The sequence below is a fragment of the Rhincodon typus genome, chromosome 26, assembly GCF_021869965.1.
Source record: "Rhincodon typus isolate 14 chromosome 26, sRhiTyp1.1, whole genome shotgun sequence".
Lineage (NCBI taxonomy): Eukaryota > Metazoa > Chordata > Chondrichthyes > Orectolobiformes > Rhincodontidae > Rhincodon > Rhincodon typus.
The window spans coordinates 7,477,668-7,491,536 of record NC_063357.1 but is presented as its reverse complement, the minus strand read 5'-3'; the positions used below and the strand labels follow the sequence as shown (position 1 = coordinate 7,491,536).

At 37.7% G+C, this 13,869-nt stretch overlaps 1 protein-coding gene across 7 annotated transcripts in view; it reads right to left on the bottom strand.

The window, feature by feature from the left end:
• Positions 1–13,869, bottom strand: part of ulk2 (unc-51 like autophagy activating kinase 2) — a 114,775-nt gene that overhangs the window by 97,584 nt on the left and 3,322 nt on the right. For all 7 annotated transcript variants that reach the window (XR_007264824.1, XR_007264823.1, XR_007264825.1 and 4 more), the window contains 2 exons: positions 2,340–2,432; positions 1,327–1,368 (listed from right to left, as the gene is read on the bottom strand). Coding sequence is in view for 4 of the 7 variants with exons in the window: in XM_048612493.1 (XP_048468450.1) it covers positions 1,327–1,368; positions 2,340–2,432 (135 nt within the window). In the remaining 3 variants the exon portion in view is untranslated. The remainder of the gene's footprint in view (positions 1–1,326; positions 1,369–2,339; positions 2,433–13,869) is intronic.

Below are 13,869 nucleotides of genomic sequence, written 5' to 3'. Positions count from 1 at the left end.
GGGGGGGGGGGAGGGGAGATTTTGAAGCTTGTGAAATCCACATTGATACCATTGGGCTGCAGGGTTCCCATGTGAATTTCACAAGCTTCAAAATCTCCCCTCCCCCTACCGCATCCCAAAACCAGTCCAGCTCATCCCCGCCTCCCTAACCTGTTTTTCCTCCCACCTATCCCCTCCTCCCACCTCAAGCCGCACACCCATCTCCTACCGACTAACCTCATCCCGCCCCCTTGACCTGTCCGTCCTCCCTGGACTGACCTATCCCCTCCCTAACTCCCCACCTACACTCACCTTTACTGGCTCCATCCCCGCCTCTTCGACCTGTTTGTTTCCTCTCTACCTATCCTCTCCTCCATCCATCTTCTATCCGCCCCCCACACACTCCCTATTTATTTCAGAACCCCCTTCCCCTCCCCCATTTCTGATGAAAGGTCTAGGCCCGAAACGTCAGCCTTTCTGCTCCTATGATGCTGCTTGACCTGCTGTGTTCATCCAGCCCTGCACCTTGTTGTCTCAGACAATTTCATGTGATGAGTTTAATGTGTAGTTAACATGCAGATGCAGCAGCTTCATGAAATTCAAGGTGGCCAAGGGAGAGGTACTGTTTCCATGATAAAACCAGAGCAATGAAATCCGTACGGCAATTCAAGGCATAAGCAATCCTCGGGCTCTCTCTTCAAGATGATAACAACTAGATAACCAATAATGGGACATATGTTCCAATGGTGTTCTTTTCCTCAGCAAATAATATGGAATACATCTTAAAGTAGAAGTTTAGTCTACTGTTTTCAGTTTCTTTGTGCCCAATTTATTTAAACTATTCCTCGTGAAGAAAAGATGCATTCTCATGTGTCACTTCAATAGCAGCAACAATGCACAAAAGTGCACTGAAGCACAAGTCATCTTCTAAAAGCAGGTTAAATGCTGGTAACCTCTTGGCTAGTGATCAAAGTTAGAGACAAAAGTTAGAAAACTGCATATAAACCTTCTGCAAGTGATATTACCACAACTCCATGCCCTGGCAGTCAAACAATGATAATGCTACACGTGGTTAATACTGGCTTTAGCAAAAAAAACACCCTCAAAAAAAAAAAAGACTTGGATAGAAAATATTTCTATTCAATCATAAACTCCTTAATTATTTTAAACTTCCAGCTGTAAAATCAAATTAACCATGTCCCCAAGAGTCAGATGTAGAAGATCTTAAGACACATTTATATTAACTAATTTAGCCAGTTGAGTCGAAATGATACCTCTAATAAATTTTCTTTAAAAGATTAATTAGTACTGAAAGTGACAAAAACAAACCAGAATCAACTATCTTACCTGAACATCATAAAGTGCTACGATGTTCTCATGTTGAAGCTCCTAAAAGGAAAAGCACAGAATTTGTAACTGAAATGTATTAAAACTACAGCGAAAGTCATTGAACTTGAAAATATTTACTCTTCAGTGCCCTTTAATTTCAGCTGTGTATGTGAATGCAATAAGAGCAGGTAGTGCTGCCTATAACAAATATAGGAATTTAACCTCTTAAATGTGGTTGCCCAAATTGCTTCCTATAGTTCAGAACAATAACCAAACTGAATTGATCAAAGGTGAGCAGTATTCAGCTGTTACTTCTACACCCACTTCTGTAGTGTTACATTTGTATAAACCATTGATCTTCAATCTTTAATTTCCATTAAGTCATCGAATATCAAAGTTGCAACAAAGCAACACACACTCAGTTACGCTGACAAGGATTAAACACCAAGCGGGCACCTGTGCAAATGAAATATCCACATTTTCCGTGCAATTAATGTCCTATTTATTATATGTTTGCTACTGGGAAGTATTTTGGAAAGCGACAAAACAAACAAATTGAAGCACTGTCCTAAGATTTGATTTTAAATTGGGTGCCTCATATAAGAAACACAGAAAAGAAATGAAAGAAAATCACAACACAAACATGTGCTGTGCCACAGCAGGTGCAAATGGGATTGGTTTTAAATCTAATGCAATTTCCAAGTCGCAGTACTGTCCAAAGAATGAAACTGCCAACATGACAATATAAATAAATAAAACATTAATGTCACTGGTATACTGGGAAAGCATATCACATTGTCCATTATTACCTGCCAATTTGAATCTAGTTTCAGGATCTAGGAGTCAAACTAGAATTTTTGAGTCAGGATCTAAAATGTAACAGCACTGCACAGTATTGTTTCAAAGGGATGGTCAACAACAGCTACTTATCTGAATATTGACTTTTAGTGGAGAAAATCAAAATCCAAGCACCACAGACCATTTCTCAACTTTTATTTTATCTGGTAATAAATAAAAGGGACATAAAGTACCTTTAATATCTTGATTTCTTTCCCAAGCAGAATTTGAGATTTTGACAGATTTTTCTTGTTTATGCATTTCACGGCTACCTCCCAGTCTGATTTCTAAGAAAAGAGAAACAAGATAATTCACAAATACAGATGAGAAATTAAAGTTTCAGAATGACTAAGAAAATCTGCAACAACAGTAGCATTGATCAATGCAATATTGATCTATTACTGGTTTTCTTCATTGAGATACGTACAGCTTAGAACCAAAAAGCATTAATGAAATTGCATGATAGATCTCACTGAATTCAAACAAAAACATGCCAACAGTCACATCATCAAAAATCACACGACACCAGGTTATTGTCCAACAGCTTTATTTGAAAGCACAAACTTTTGGAGCTCAGCTCCTTCCTCAGGTGTAGTATGAAGGAGCTGAGCTATGAAAGCTTGTGTTTTCAAATAAACCTGTTGGACTATAACCTGGTGTTGTGTGATTTTTGACCCTGTTCATCCCAGTCCAACACTGGCATCTCCACATAATAACAGCCACATCCTGAGCTATTGGCAGTATTTAAACACTGAATTATATGAACAGAAAAAAAGGATATGAGCTTTTGAGCACTGCAACACAAAAACAAAAACAAAAGATTTTGTTTCTTACAAAAATTCATAGAATGAACATTGACAGATTGCAGTTTGGCATGGAAATTCTACTCAATGTAACGTTTTTACACAGATGTTATTTTGATGCTGAAAAAAATCTGTTGGTGCCAACTATTTCTCCTTCCTTCCATTTTCACATTATCTATATTTAGATTTATTCTTCAGTTCTCTGCACACTATTCCTCAGCCATGAGGTGGTGGTGATTAATCCAACTCTCAACGTGTTATACAGGAGTCTTTTCTCGCGCATTCTCCTCTTCTTCTGTAATTAACTGCTTGATCTCTGCTCACTGCCTTCCAATTTTATGTTTTACAAAGAAATTAATAAAAAGACTTGTACTGTTATTTGTGTGTATATAACTATTAGTTTGAAAGATGTCCACTTTAACTACCAGCTTTGGTTTATAGCTAACATGCACATCTGATCATTTGCCTATTAAAACTGCTACAATAAATGCACTTTACATAAAATAGATTTCATTTCCCTGACATGTTCAACTGCAAATCCATGAAGCAATAAAAATATCAGACTCAATTATTTACTTAGAGAAGTTAAGCTTGAACCCACTTGATGATGTGTATGTGAAGAAGAGGTCCTTTTTTTCCCAAAATGATGATACACAATTTGCTACAACAGTATTTCGGTTGTAGATTTCAAATGAAATTAATTTAGTGACCTGACAACCCAACCTCACCAGGTATCACTCAGCCTTTATTTAACAAACTGTTTTTAGTGGACAGGTATTAATTATAAATTCAGGAGCTTATTTTTTCCCCTGAGAATACACTGGTTAACACGAGGAGAAGACAAAAGGTGTTATCTACATGGCTCATGGCAAAGACAGCAGTGGTTCGTGGTTTTGGTAGGCCCGGAGTGCAGACTCCTAGCAATATTGGCAAGGCAGCAGCCGCAGCTTTGGCTGTGTGGTGCATTTATATTTGCGAGTGGTCTGGCTGAACCTCTAAAAATTGTCAGGGTGAAGAGAGTGGAGTTGGTGACTAGGAAATGCAGTTCTAGAAGTAGCCAAAGGCCCACCCATGGTCTGGTCTAACAAAGGTTTAATACAGTAATGGCCTGACCTCACTCAAGTTATCACACTTATCAAATCTTGCTGTGAATTGGGAACAAAAATCCTGCTTCAAGACGTATAACTGATCTGTCTTGCTTCCAGCAGTGCAATCTGAAATAGGTGGTCTGAAGCCAGAAAACAGTGAACAAATGAAATTGGCAGTGTCTCATAAACGAAGTCTCACTCTGCACTCAAAATCAGTCGACACAATTTACAAAAAAAAAATCTACAAAATCAGTCTCATCAATTTAGTTGATTTTTGGGGTTAGTAACTGCCAACTGGGCAGACATGGGTTCTGCAATTTTGTTTCCTCCAAAATAAAAACCATCAAATTATCAAAGTCATAGCTCTCACTCCAGTTCAGCACCAAAGCAGTATTTCCTTACTGGAGGTAATGCCTTTCACTGAATGTTAAGCAGAGGTCCCATATACCTGCTTGGGTGCAATGACATTGTTTTGCAGAGGAGTTATGCCCAGAGTCCTAGCCAATATCATTCCCTCAATCAACATCTCAGCGAAAACAGATCATGTGGTCATTATCACATCGTTGATGGTGGGAGCTTCCTAAAAGCAAATTAGCTGCTTTGATTCCTAGAACAGCTACTACACTTCAAAAAGTACTTCATTGTCTGTAAAAGCTAAGGCATGCAGTGATCTAGAAAAGCATTATATAAATGCGAAGCTCTCCTTCTTAAACAAAATGGGATCTATACAGTGGAATTCCATTTTTCAGAGCAAAGCAGAGCCCAACAAGCAGTTTAAAAACCAGATAGCACGAACAAAATAAAAGCTGTTTATCATGCAAGACTGGTACAAACCTCTTTTCACCCTGTCAATAGAATATTTCAAATTCTGCCTCAAAATTGCTTACTACATCAAGGATGCTGTAAATGAAGACAGTTTTAGTATGGAAGGGTAAAATATGTCAATGCAGGCTTGGAGGGCTGAAAGGCCTGTTCGTGTGCTATTTTGTGCTTTGCACATCAATGTTAAATTCCTATTCTCACACCTCAATCCTTTGAGATTTCCCAACACTTTTGAATTGGGTGAGTTACAGTCACAAGGATATTTAGTCACTCTCTGAAATAACTGACCGAGCCTCCCAAAATACGGGTCTTGCAACAAATAGAGCCATCTTTATCATCGTATGTGCCTGAAGGTCAACATGCTGCACAAACCCAAATCCCAACTGAATTCAATACAATGCTGCAGAATGAAAAATGGAAATTAGCTGGCACATCCTTTCCTGAAAGCTAAGTTTGAAACTCAGGTAAGGCACTTGTCCTGCAGCAGTTTGTATTGATGAACATGAAAATTACTATTGCAACAGCAGTCATTCAAAAATATTGTTACTGACTAAAGATGAAATTAGTAGAATGTCATTATGCTAAAGCAGAAAATGCTTTGAAGGCCAGAATCCAAAGGTAATTGCACTGCATTTATCTAGGTGGTCAAACTACTTTGAGGATTTTATAAACCATGATCTATTATTCTGTAGGAGGAATAAAAATCCAACTTTTTGCACTATCCAGATTTCAAATTTAAATACAACAGAAATGTGACCCAACCGGTTAGGTTCAAACCAAAAAAATGAACACTTAAGCACACAATACCACAAAACCCTACAGGAATTTGAACAAAAATTGAAAACCTTGCGAACACATGGCAAGTCAGACAGCATCTGTGGAGAAAACAGGGTGAACACATCTGGTTGAATCCTTCTACAAAATAGTACCGAGTCGAGTCTAAACTCAAAACATTTAATTCATCTATTTACTCAAGATTCTGCCCAACTGTACATGTGGTTCCTACTTTAGAACACTTCACTGCCTGTAAAGCACTTTTGGATATCCTGAGGTTTTGAAAGATCTTAGTTAAATACAAATTTGACATTCTTCCCATAATCTGCAGTTTTTTTTAAAAAATTATTCCTCTACATTTCAGTGCTGTAAGACAAATTCAACAGCAATAATTAATCTATTTATAGATCACATCCTGCTTAATTCTAGAATACACAAACCTCCTCACAAACAGTGGATTACTTCTGAAGGGGAGTGATTGCACCAAGGATTGTGCACCTCGTCTCAAAGACCAAAAACAGGAAGAAAATTAATTAAGGAAGAATGAACTGCCGATGCTGGAGTCTGAGATAACAAGGTGTAGAGCTGGATGAACACAGCAGACTAGGCAGCATCAGAGGAATGGAAAGCTGATGTTTCAGGTCTGGACCATTAATTTGTTTTTGATGAAACTAATTATGGAAGGACTGTTGGTCAGAACACTTGGAGAACAACTTTTTTTCCCAAAACACGTCATGATGTTTTATGTGAACATCTCAATACACAGGTTCTGTTTAAAGACTTATTTGAAAAAGACAATACTGCCTATAATGCAACCTGAACTTTACAAGTTATTCTAGATTATATATTCAAGGCCTGTAGGAATCCTCAAATCTTTGTATTCAGAGGCAGAAGTATGATTAACCTGATCGAACTGAAAGTGCTCTACATCTTTAATTTCTTCCTTAATGATGATTTTTAAACTAACATTCATCCAGTATAGAAGGCTTACAGCACCCGAAACATTAATTCTGCATTCTCTAATCAGATACTGCCAGAACTGCTGAGTTTTTCAAGCAATTTCTGTTTTATTTATTCAGAACACATTTTTTTCAGTAAGTTTGATAAAGGAATAATACATATAATTCAAAGCATTAAAATGTTCTAAAGCGCAAGTGTAGAAGGCAAGTGGATTTCTATTGCAAATGTGAGTAGATTCTGATATTTCTACCTTTACTCAGTAGTATTCAAACTAGAAAAGTTTGCAGGTCCGACGCTCTGGCTGCATGGAGTTAGCTGATCACAGTCATTATGGTAACTCAGGTACTTTCACTCTTGCCTCTCCTCAACCATCAACCTCTCTACAAGTGCATATGATCAAGCTTCGTGGTCTTCAACTGCCCCACTCACTGCTCCAGTTCATGACTACCTTGAACAAATGCCAAACTAGGAACTATAGAAAACACTAGCAAATAGTTGATACCTACAGGAAGTCAGCCAAAGAAATCATAAAGTACATTTTGCAGAATGACAATTTGTCAGAATTAGCTTTTTTTATAGCATTTTAAAGATTCTATGTGTTTGCACTTCAAGAAACAACATTAAGATATAATAGAAAGCCATGGAAATACCAACTACAAATTTAAAGAAGTCATAGAACTGAAAGTTGCCTCAAAAAAGTCAAGCATTCTTTTGAAAGTTTGAGAATCAGTGAAGGCATAATTGAATGAATCAGATAAAATAGCTTAACTGAAACAAATCGTTGTAAGAAAGGCCTCCATATTTAACTCCAGCAGACACAAACATAAACTTACACACAAAGATAGACACTCATACGGCCCAGCCTGCTTTTTTAAATCTTTTGGCCAATAGCAAACTTTCCATCTTGCTCCTCCCTTCTCGGAGGTATTCCCAACAACAGTGCTATAATTTCTCTTTGGTCTCCAACCCACCACTTTGCCCAGTTGCGCATTTCCTTTTCGAAAATCTATAATAGAGACTTCCAAGCCTGAGGGTTCATATTCAAGTCCTGCCTACATTTAATTTTTCTTAATCAAGTAGATCCTAGTGTAAGGGCTTCAGGACTTGGAGCAACCTTGCAAAGATGACAGACAGTAGCACTACACTAATTATAAATAGCAGTTTAGGCAGAGTTAAAACACACAAATCTGGAAGACACAATGGACCAGACTACAACATGGGCCAGAACACACAAAGAATACAGATTAGCCCTCATCAATGTAATTACAAGTCACAGCCCAGTCTGTCTACAATAACATGTAATAGCAGTACTGAAGTATAAAAATAGTGATACTTTGGAGTCTAAACCTGAAGACAATTCCTCATTTAATTTTGCCTTGATCATAGAATCCCTATGGTAAAGGAAGAGGCCATTCAACCCATTGACTGTACACTTACCCTCCGAAGAGCATCCCACCCGGACCCAGCCCCCCACCTCATCCCCATAAGCACAGATTTACCATGGCTAACCCACTTAGCCTACACACCCCTGGATACTACGGGCAATTTACCATAGGCAATCCACCTAACCTGCTTAACTTTGGAGGAAGTGGGAGGAAACTGGAGCCAGTGTGGCATCAAATCATATGATAAATAAGTCTTGTCTAGTCATTGAGTCATAGACTTCCACAGGACAGAAACAGATCCTTCAGTTCAACTCGGCTTTGAGCAAAGCTATTTAATAAGTACTATACCCAAGTGACAGGATCGTTTTCATCCCACTGAAGCACAAATCAACTGGAGGATATGACTAATGTCAGCAATATTGGAAATTAATATACAGATGGCATTAAGATATCGAGTCACAAAACAAAACAAAGGAGAAATTTAAAAGCCACATCATAAGGTCAGGTATAGAATTAGCAGAATCATTATCAGTTACAACTATTAAATATAATCTATCTAAACACACAAAATGAGTTCAATCAACATGAACTGCCATACAAAGTGAGAAAATTTTACTTCTTAAAAAGTGTTGAAGTGGAACAAATGGATTTTCCAACCCATATACAATCACAGCAATTCACAAAGAAATAGAGATGCTGTAGATGACGCATCCTACAACTTGAGAATTACTTTATCCACCAAAAAGTACAATGTTCCAATTGTTTCATTCAGTTATAACTGAGTCACGGAATACTGTTTTAAAATTCTGATTTTTTACACTAGTACTTAACCTACCACGGCATTGTTCAAACAAAATCAATACTCAAATTGTCTCCATTTAATTGCCCCACCTTTCACAATTATTTGGTCTTCCCTTTTGCCCATTATATGCTATTCCTTGTGTGAAACTCTCAGTTAGACACTGGGGAATGTGCCCAATGGGCTCAACTGACTCACCTTTGAATTTTTTTTCTTCTTCAGGTGGGAAAGTGTTGTTCCTGATATATGACACTTAACTCACTACAGAGCTGATTAAAAGGCAGAGTGCTTTAATAATCCAGCACACTACATACATACAAATCAGACTTTTTTGTGCTAAATATGAGGGACAAGAAAAAGACTGCAGCCAAAGACTAAATGGCTTTTATTTTTCCACCTGAGAGATCTTCCAATATTCTTAATGTTATTGATTGATTGTGCGATAGAACAGCACTTGAATTATACCTCAAATGGAGATTACATCTTTCAGGGCACTATGCTTATCGAAAACTTCATCTCTAACTATTATTCTGTTAACTGATGTAAAAGCACAGTTCTACGAGTTTACTGCAATTTAACCTGGCACAACAGGTTAAGTTTCAGCAATGCTATGAAATAGCGCATTATTATTTACCATAACAAAGTCTACCATAACAAAATCATATGATTTGATGCCACACTGGCTCCAGTTTCCTCCCACTTCCTCCAAAGTTAAGTCAGGATTGAGAATCAGCCATCCGCGGATGGTAAATATTAAACATTACATAGCAGAGTCCAGCAATACCAGACTGATATTCGAATCACAGCCTCTCCAGATTCAACTTCTTCTGAAATCACTGACTGCCACAATATCAGTGGCAATACACTGAATAAATAAAAAAGTAAATGCCCACTAATTAAAGTATTAGAACAATGGACAGGGATGCTGAATAGTTTAAGTTCAGGAAATCAGGAGGTAGAAGCATAGATATTTTGGTAGATATTTGAAATGATAAAGGCAAAATAAGGCTTGTGAGAGTGGTGTCCCTAACAAACTATACAGCATGATGGTATATAAACAAAGAAATAATGGGAGCTCGTCAGGAAGGCTCTCAAAAATCATGAAGTATTTTAATTTACATATAGACTAGAAAATCACATGGACAAAGACAGCATAGAAGAGGAGTTCATAGAATGCTTTCGGGATTGTTTCTCAGAGCTAGAGCTATATGGAGAGCAGGCTATACAAGACTCGGCATCTTGCAATGAGGTAGGATTTATTAATTACTTCAGTGTTTAAATTTTATATTCACTTGGAGAGGGGGCCAGGTGGGTCCATGACGGAACTGAAATAAAGGGAACTTATGAGGGCATGACAGCAGAACTGAAGTGAACTGGAAAATTAGTAATGGAACAGGTAAATATAGCAGCGCAGACATTTCAGGAGATATTTCAGATTATATAGAAAGAGAACATTCCAACCAAGAAAAAAATCCAAAGGGAGGGCCCAGTCTGAGAAAAATTAAAGACAGCGTTAAACTTTTAAAAAGTGCAAAAAATGGGTAGCAGGTTAGGAGATTGGCAGAATGTCTAAAAAAGCAAAGAATGACAAAAGATTAATTCAGAGAGAAAATTTAGAGTACAAGAGAAAAGCAGTTAGAAATATAAAACAAAAAACGTAAGCCTTTCCATCGATATTTTAAAAAGGAAAAAAAGAGTTAACAGAGTCAGCGTTGGTCATAGAGAATGTGAGCTCGCAGAATTAATAATGGAAAACAAGATGGCAGATTAACAGCTATTATGCCTTGGTCTTCACCTGTAGTGTTTACAAGTAACATCCCAGAAACAGCCCTAAATCTGGACATATAGGAGGGGAAAGAATGAACAAGAAAATGATAATCACCAGGGAAGTGGTACTGAGCGAATTGTTGGAGCTGCATGCTAACAGGTCCCCAGGTCCTATGTACTTCATCCTAGAATCTTACAAGTACTGGCTAGTAAGGCAGTTGATGCAATGGTTTTAATTTTCTAAACTTCTCTAGATTCGGGGAAGGATCCATTACATTGGAAAATAGCAAATATAAATTCTTTATTCAAAAAGGGAGACAGAAAGCAAGAAGCACATGCCAGTTAGTTTAACATCTGTCACAGAGCAAGTGCAAGAATACATTAAATACGTTATAACAGAGCACTTAGCGATCAGGCAAAGTCAACAAGGCTTTGTGAAAGGAAAATCATTTTTATTGGAGCTCCTTGAAGTAACAAGAGGATAAAGAGGAACTGGTGGACGCACTGATTTCTAGAAAGCTTTAGATACGGTGCCTCACAGGTTATCGTGGGAAATAAAACCTCAAGGCGGGAGAAGGGCAACATGTAAGCACAAATAGAAGATTAGGTTGCTATAAGAAGAGAGAGCATAATCATAAATGGGTAATATTCCGGTTGTGAAGATTTAACACACGGTGTGCTATTCGGAATTGTCCTGGCACTCCAAGTTTTTACAACTTATATGAATGACTTCGATTGAAGGGATTAAGTTTAAGTTCACCAAATTTGCTAATCACAAAAAAAGGTTAGGAATGTAAAGAGGACACAAGGAAGCCACAAAGGGATATAGATAGGTGAAGTGAGTGGACAAAGATATGGCAAATGTGGAAAAACACGAAACATGGCAAGAAAAATAAAAAGGTAGATTATCTAAATGATGAGCACTTGTAGAGCTCTATGATACAGAGGGACCTGGGTATACAAGTATATGAATTGCTCAGTTATCTGCAGGGACAGCAGGTAATTAGGAAAGTAACAGAATGCTACAATTTATTGCAAGAATAATTGAACACAATAGTAGGAAGATGATGTTTCAAAGGTACTGGGCATTGGTGACATCACATCTGGATTGCTGTGTATGGTGTTGGTTTACTTATTTAAGAAAGGATGTAAATGCAGTGGAAAAGTTCAAAGAAAGTTATGGTAGTAATACCTGGAAATGGGAGAGTTGTCTTGTGAAGAAAGGTTTGACAGGATAAGCCTGTATTCACTGGAGTTTAGAAAAGTAAGGGGTGGTTGGATTGAAACAGACTCGAATCTGAAGATTCCTGGATGTGACAGGGGCATTTCTCTTGCGAGAGAATCTACAAGTAAAGGGTTGCTTTTAAAAATAAGGGTTACCTATTTAAGACAGATGAGAATTATTTTCTCAGAGGCTTGCGTTTCTTTGGATTTCTGTTCTTGAAAAGTCAGTGGAAGCAGAGCCTCTGAATATTTTTAAGGCAGATACTATTTTTTAGGAAAGCAAGTGAAAGGCTATCGGGGTAGACAGGAATGTGGAGTATCCAGATCAGCCGTGATCTTAATGAATGATAGAGCAGGCTCAAGGGGCCAAGTGGCCTATTTCTGCTCCTAATTTGTACATTTGTATGTATCAGAACAAAGGTGAATATTCTTAAAGATGCAGAAGCACTGATCTTCGCTTCTGGCACAGCGGATTCTGTTCCAAATTCACTCAACTGCCCCAGTTACATGGCTGATGAGCCCTCCCCATTCCAGGAATATTGGACTCAAGTGATTTTAATTCTTTTGAACAAAGACTGTTATTACTGTCACAATGTTGGTATACTGATGTAGTTCAGGACTACAGCAATTCAAGACTCTTATAGCAAGGTGCATTGGGAGACAAACTAAGGGTTACAGAACAAGTCTATTTTAGAAATGTAATTTTGCACAAGGAGAGAATCATGCTTCCCAGACATTGCAGTACTGGAAGAATGCAAGGCCATTTCCTTGTCCCTATGTTAAATTGATCTTGCAAATGAACTGTAATATTGACAGATAATAGATAAGCAAACTTGTCCTTGCTATGTGAAATCTGAATCTCAACAGATCTTTGACACAGCACTCAAAAGGGAATTTGGCTTGAGAGCATTCAGTTCCAAATGAACTGTATTTCAGGAGCAAAAATCCATTATCTAGGAAAACCAAGTGACATGATAGTGATTACACAAACATCAAGTACACCGGTGAGAACCAGCATTATTATTGATCTAAAATAACCAAAACCTTTCAATAAATTAACCATGGCTAAACCAAGATCAATTACTTCTGTATCTCATGCTCTCAACTGAAATAGAACCTATGAGGAAAAAAAATTTACAATCATTCCTGTCCTGTTTTCAAAAGTGGCATTCCTGCGAAGTTACTGGAACAAAGGAACAGTTATCAGGGGCTGCAGCAGCAGGAACTCAGCCCCAAGCCAAGTCTTCAAATGTTTCTATCTGATTAATTGGGACAGATAATGATGGAAGAAGAGGAGCCATCTTATTAAGGAGAAACCTTGCATTGACCTGCAATGAAAGAAATCCCTCTCCTGGTCTTAAAGGTCTTACAACAGGTGGGCAATGTTCCTTCATGTCATACAAATGTTAGTACATGTTTTACAATATCAGTGACAGTGATAGTGACAAATCTCTGCAGATGTCTCACAAACATCAGTTGTTAGTACCCTTACCTCTGAATTATGTAAATCCAGCTGATACATACTTAAGCCAAAGTTACATTTGAGTGCAGTATACTCATACATTGTCAGGGGTATTGAATTTTGGATAGCATCTTAAATTAAGGCTCCGTTCATCTGATGTAATGATTCAAATGGACAGAAAACAACTCTGAAACAAATCAATCGAAACAGAGTTCTACCAATGGCATGGTCAACATTCTTCACCTAAGGACAACAATATTAAATCTTCAATCATCTAACATATTGTTTGTGTGGATATATTGGCTGCACTCCATAAAATTTATGTATTTTCAATATCGTGGGGCTTGATAAGTGACAACTGCCGGTCTTTGGCATCCATAACGATGGAGTTTAACATGTGCATATCCTACAATCACATAGGTTCAATGTGCACCAACTCACTGGATCCTTCCTCAAATATCAATTTTACAAAATTTACTAAAATCACATTAATGTTTCACAAATTCTGTAATCACCACACTGTCGAAAACTTTTAATTAGGTGTCCCTGTAAAATCAAAATCCATCTAGACAAAGCTAGGTAACACATTAGAGACAACAAGGTGTAGAGCTGGATGAACACAGCAGGCCAAGCAGCATCA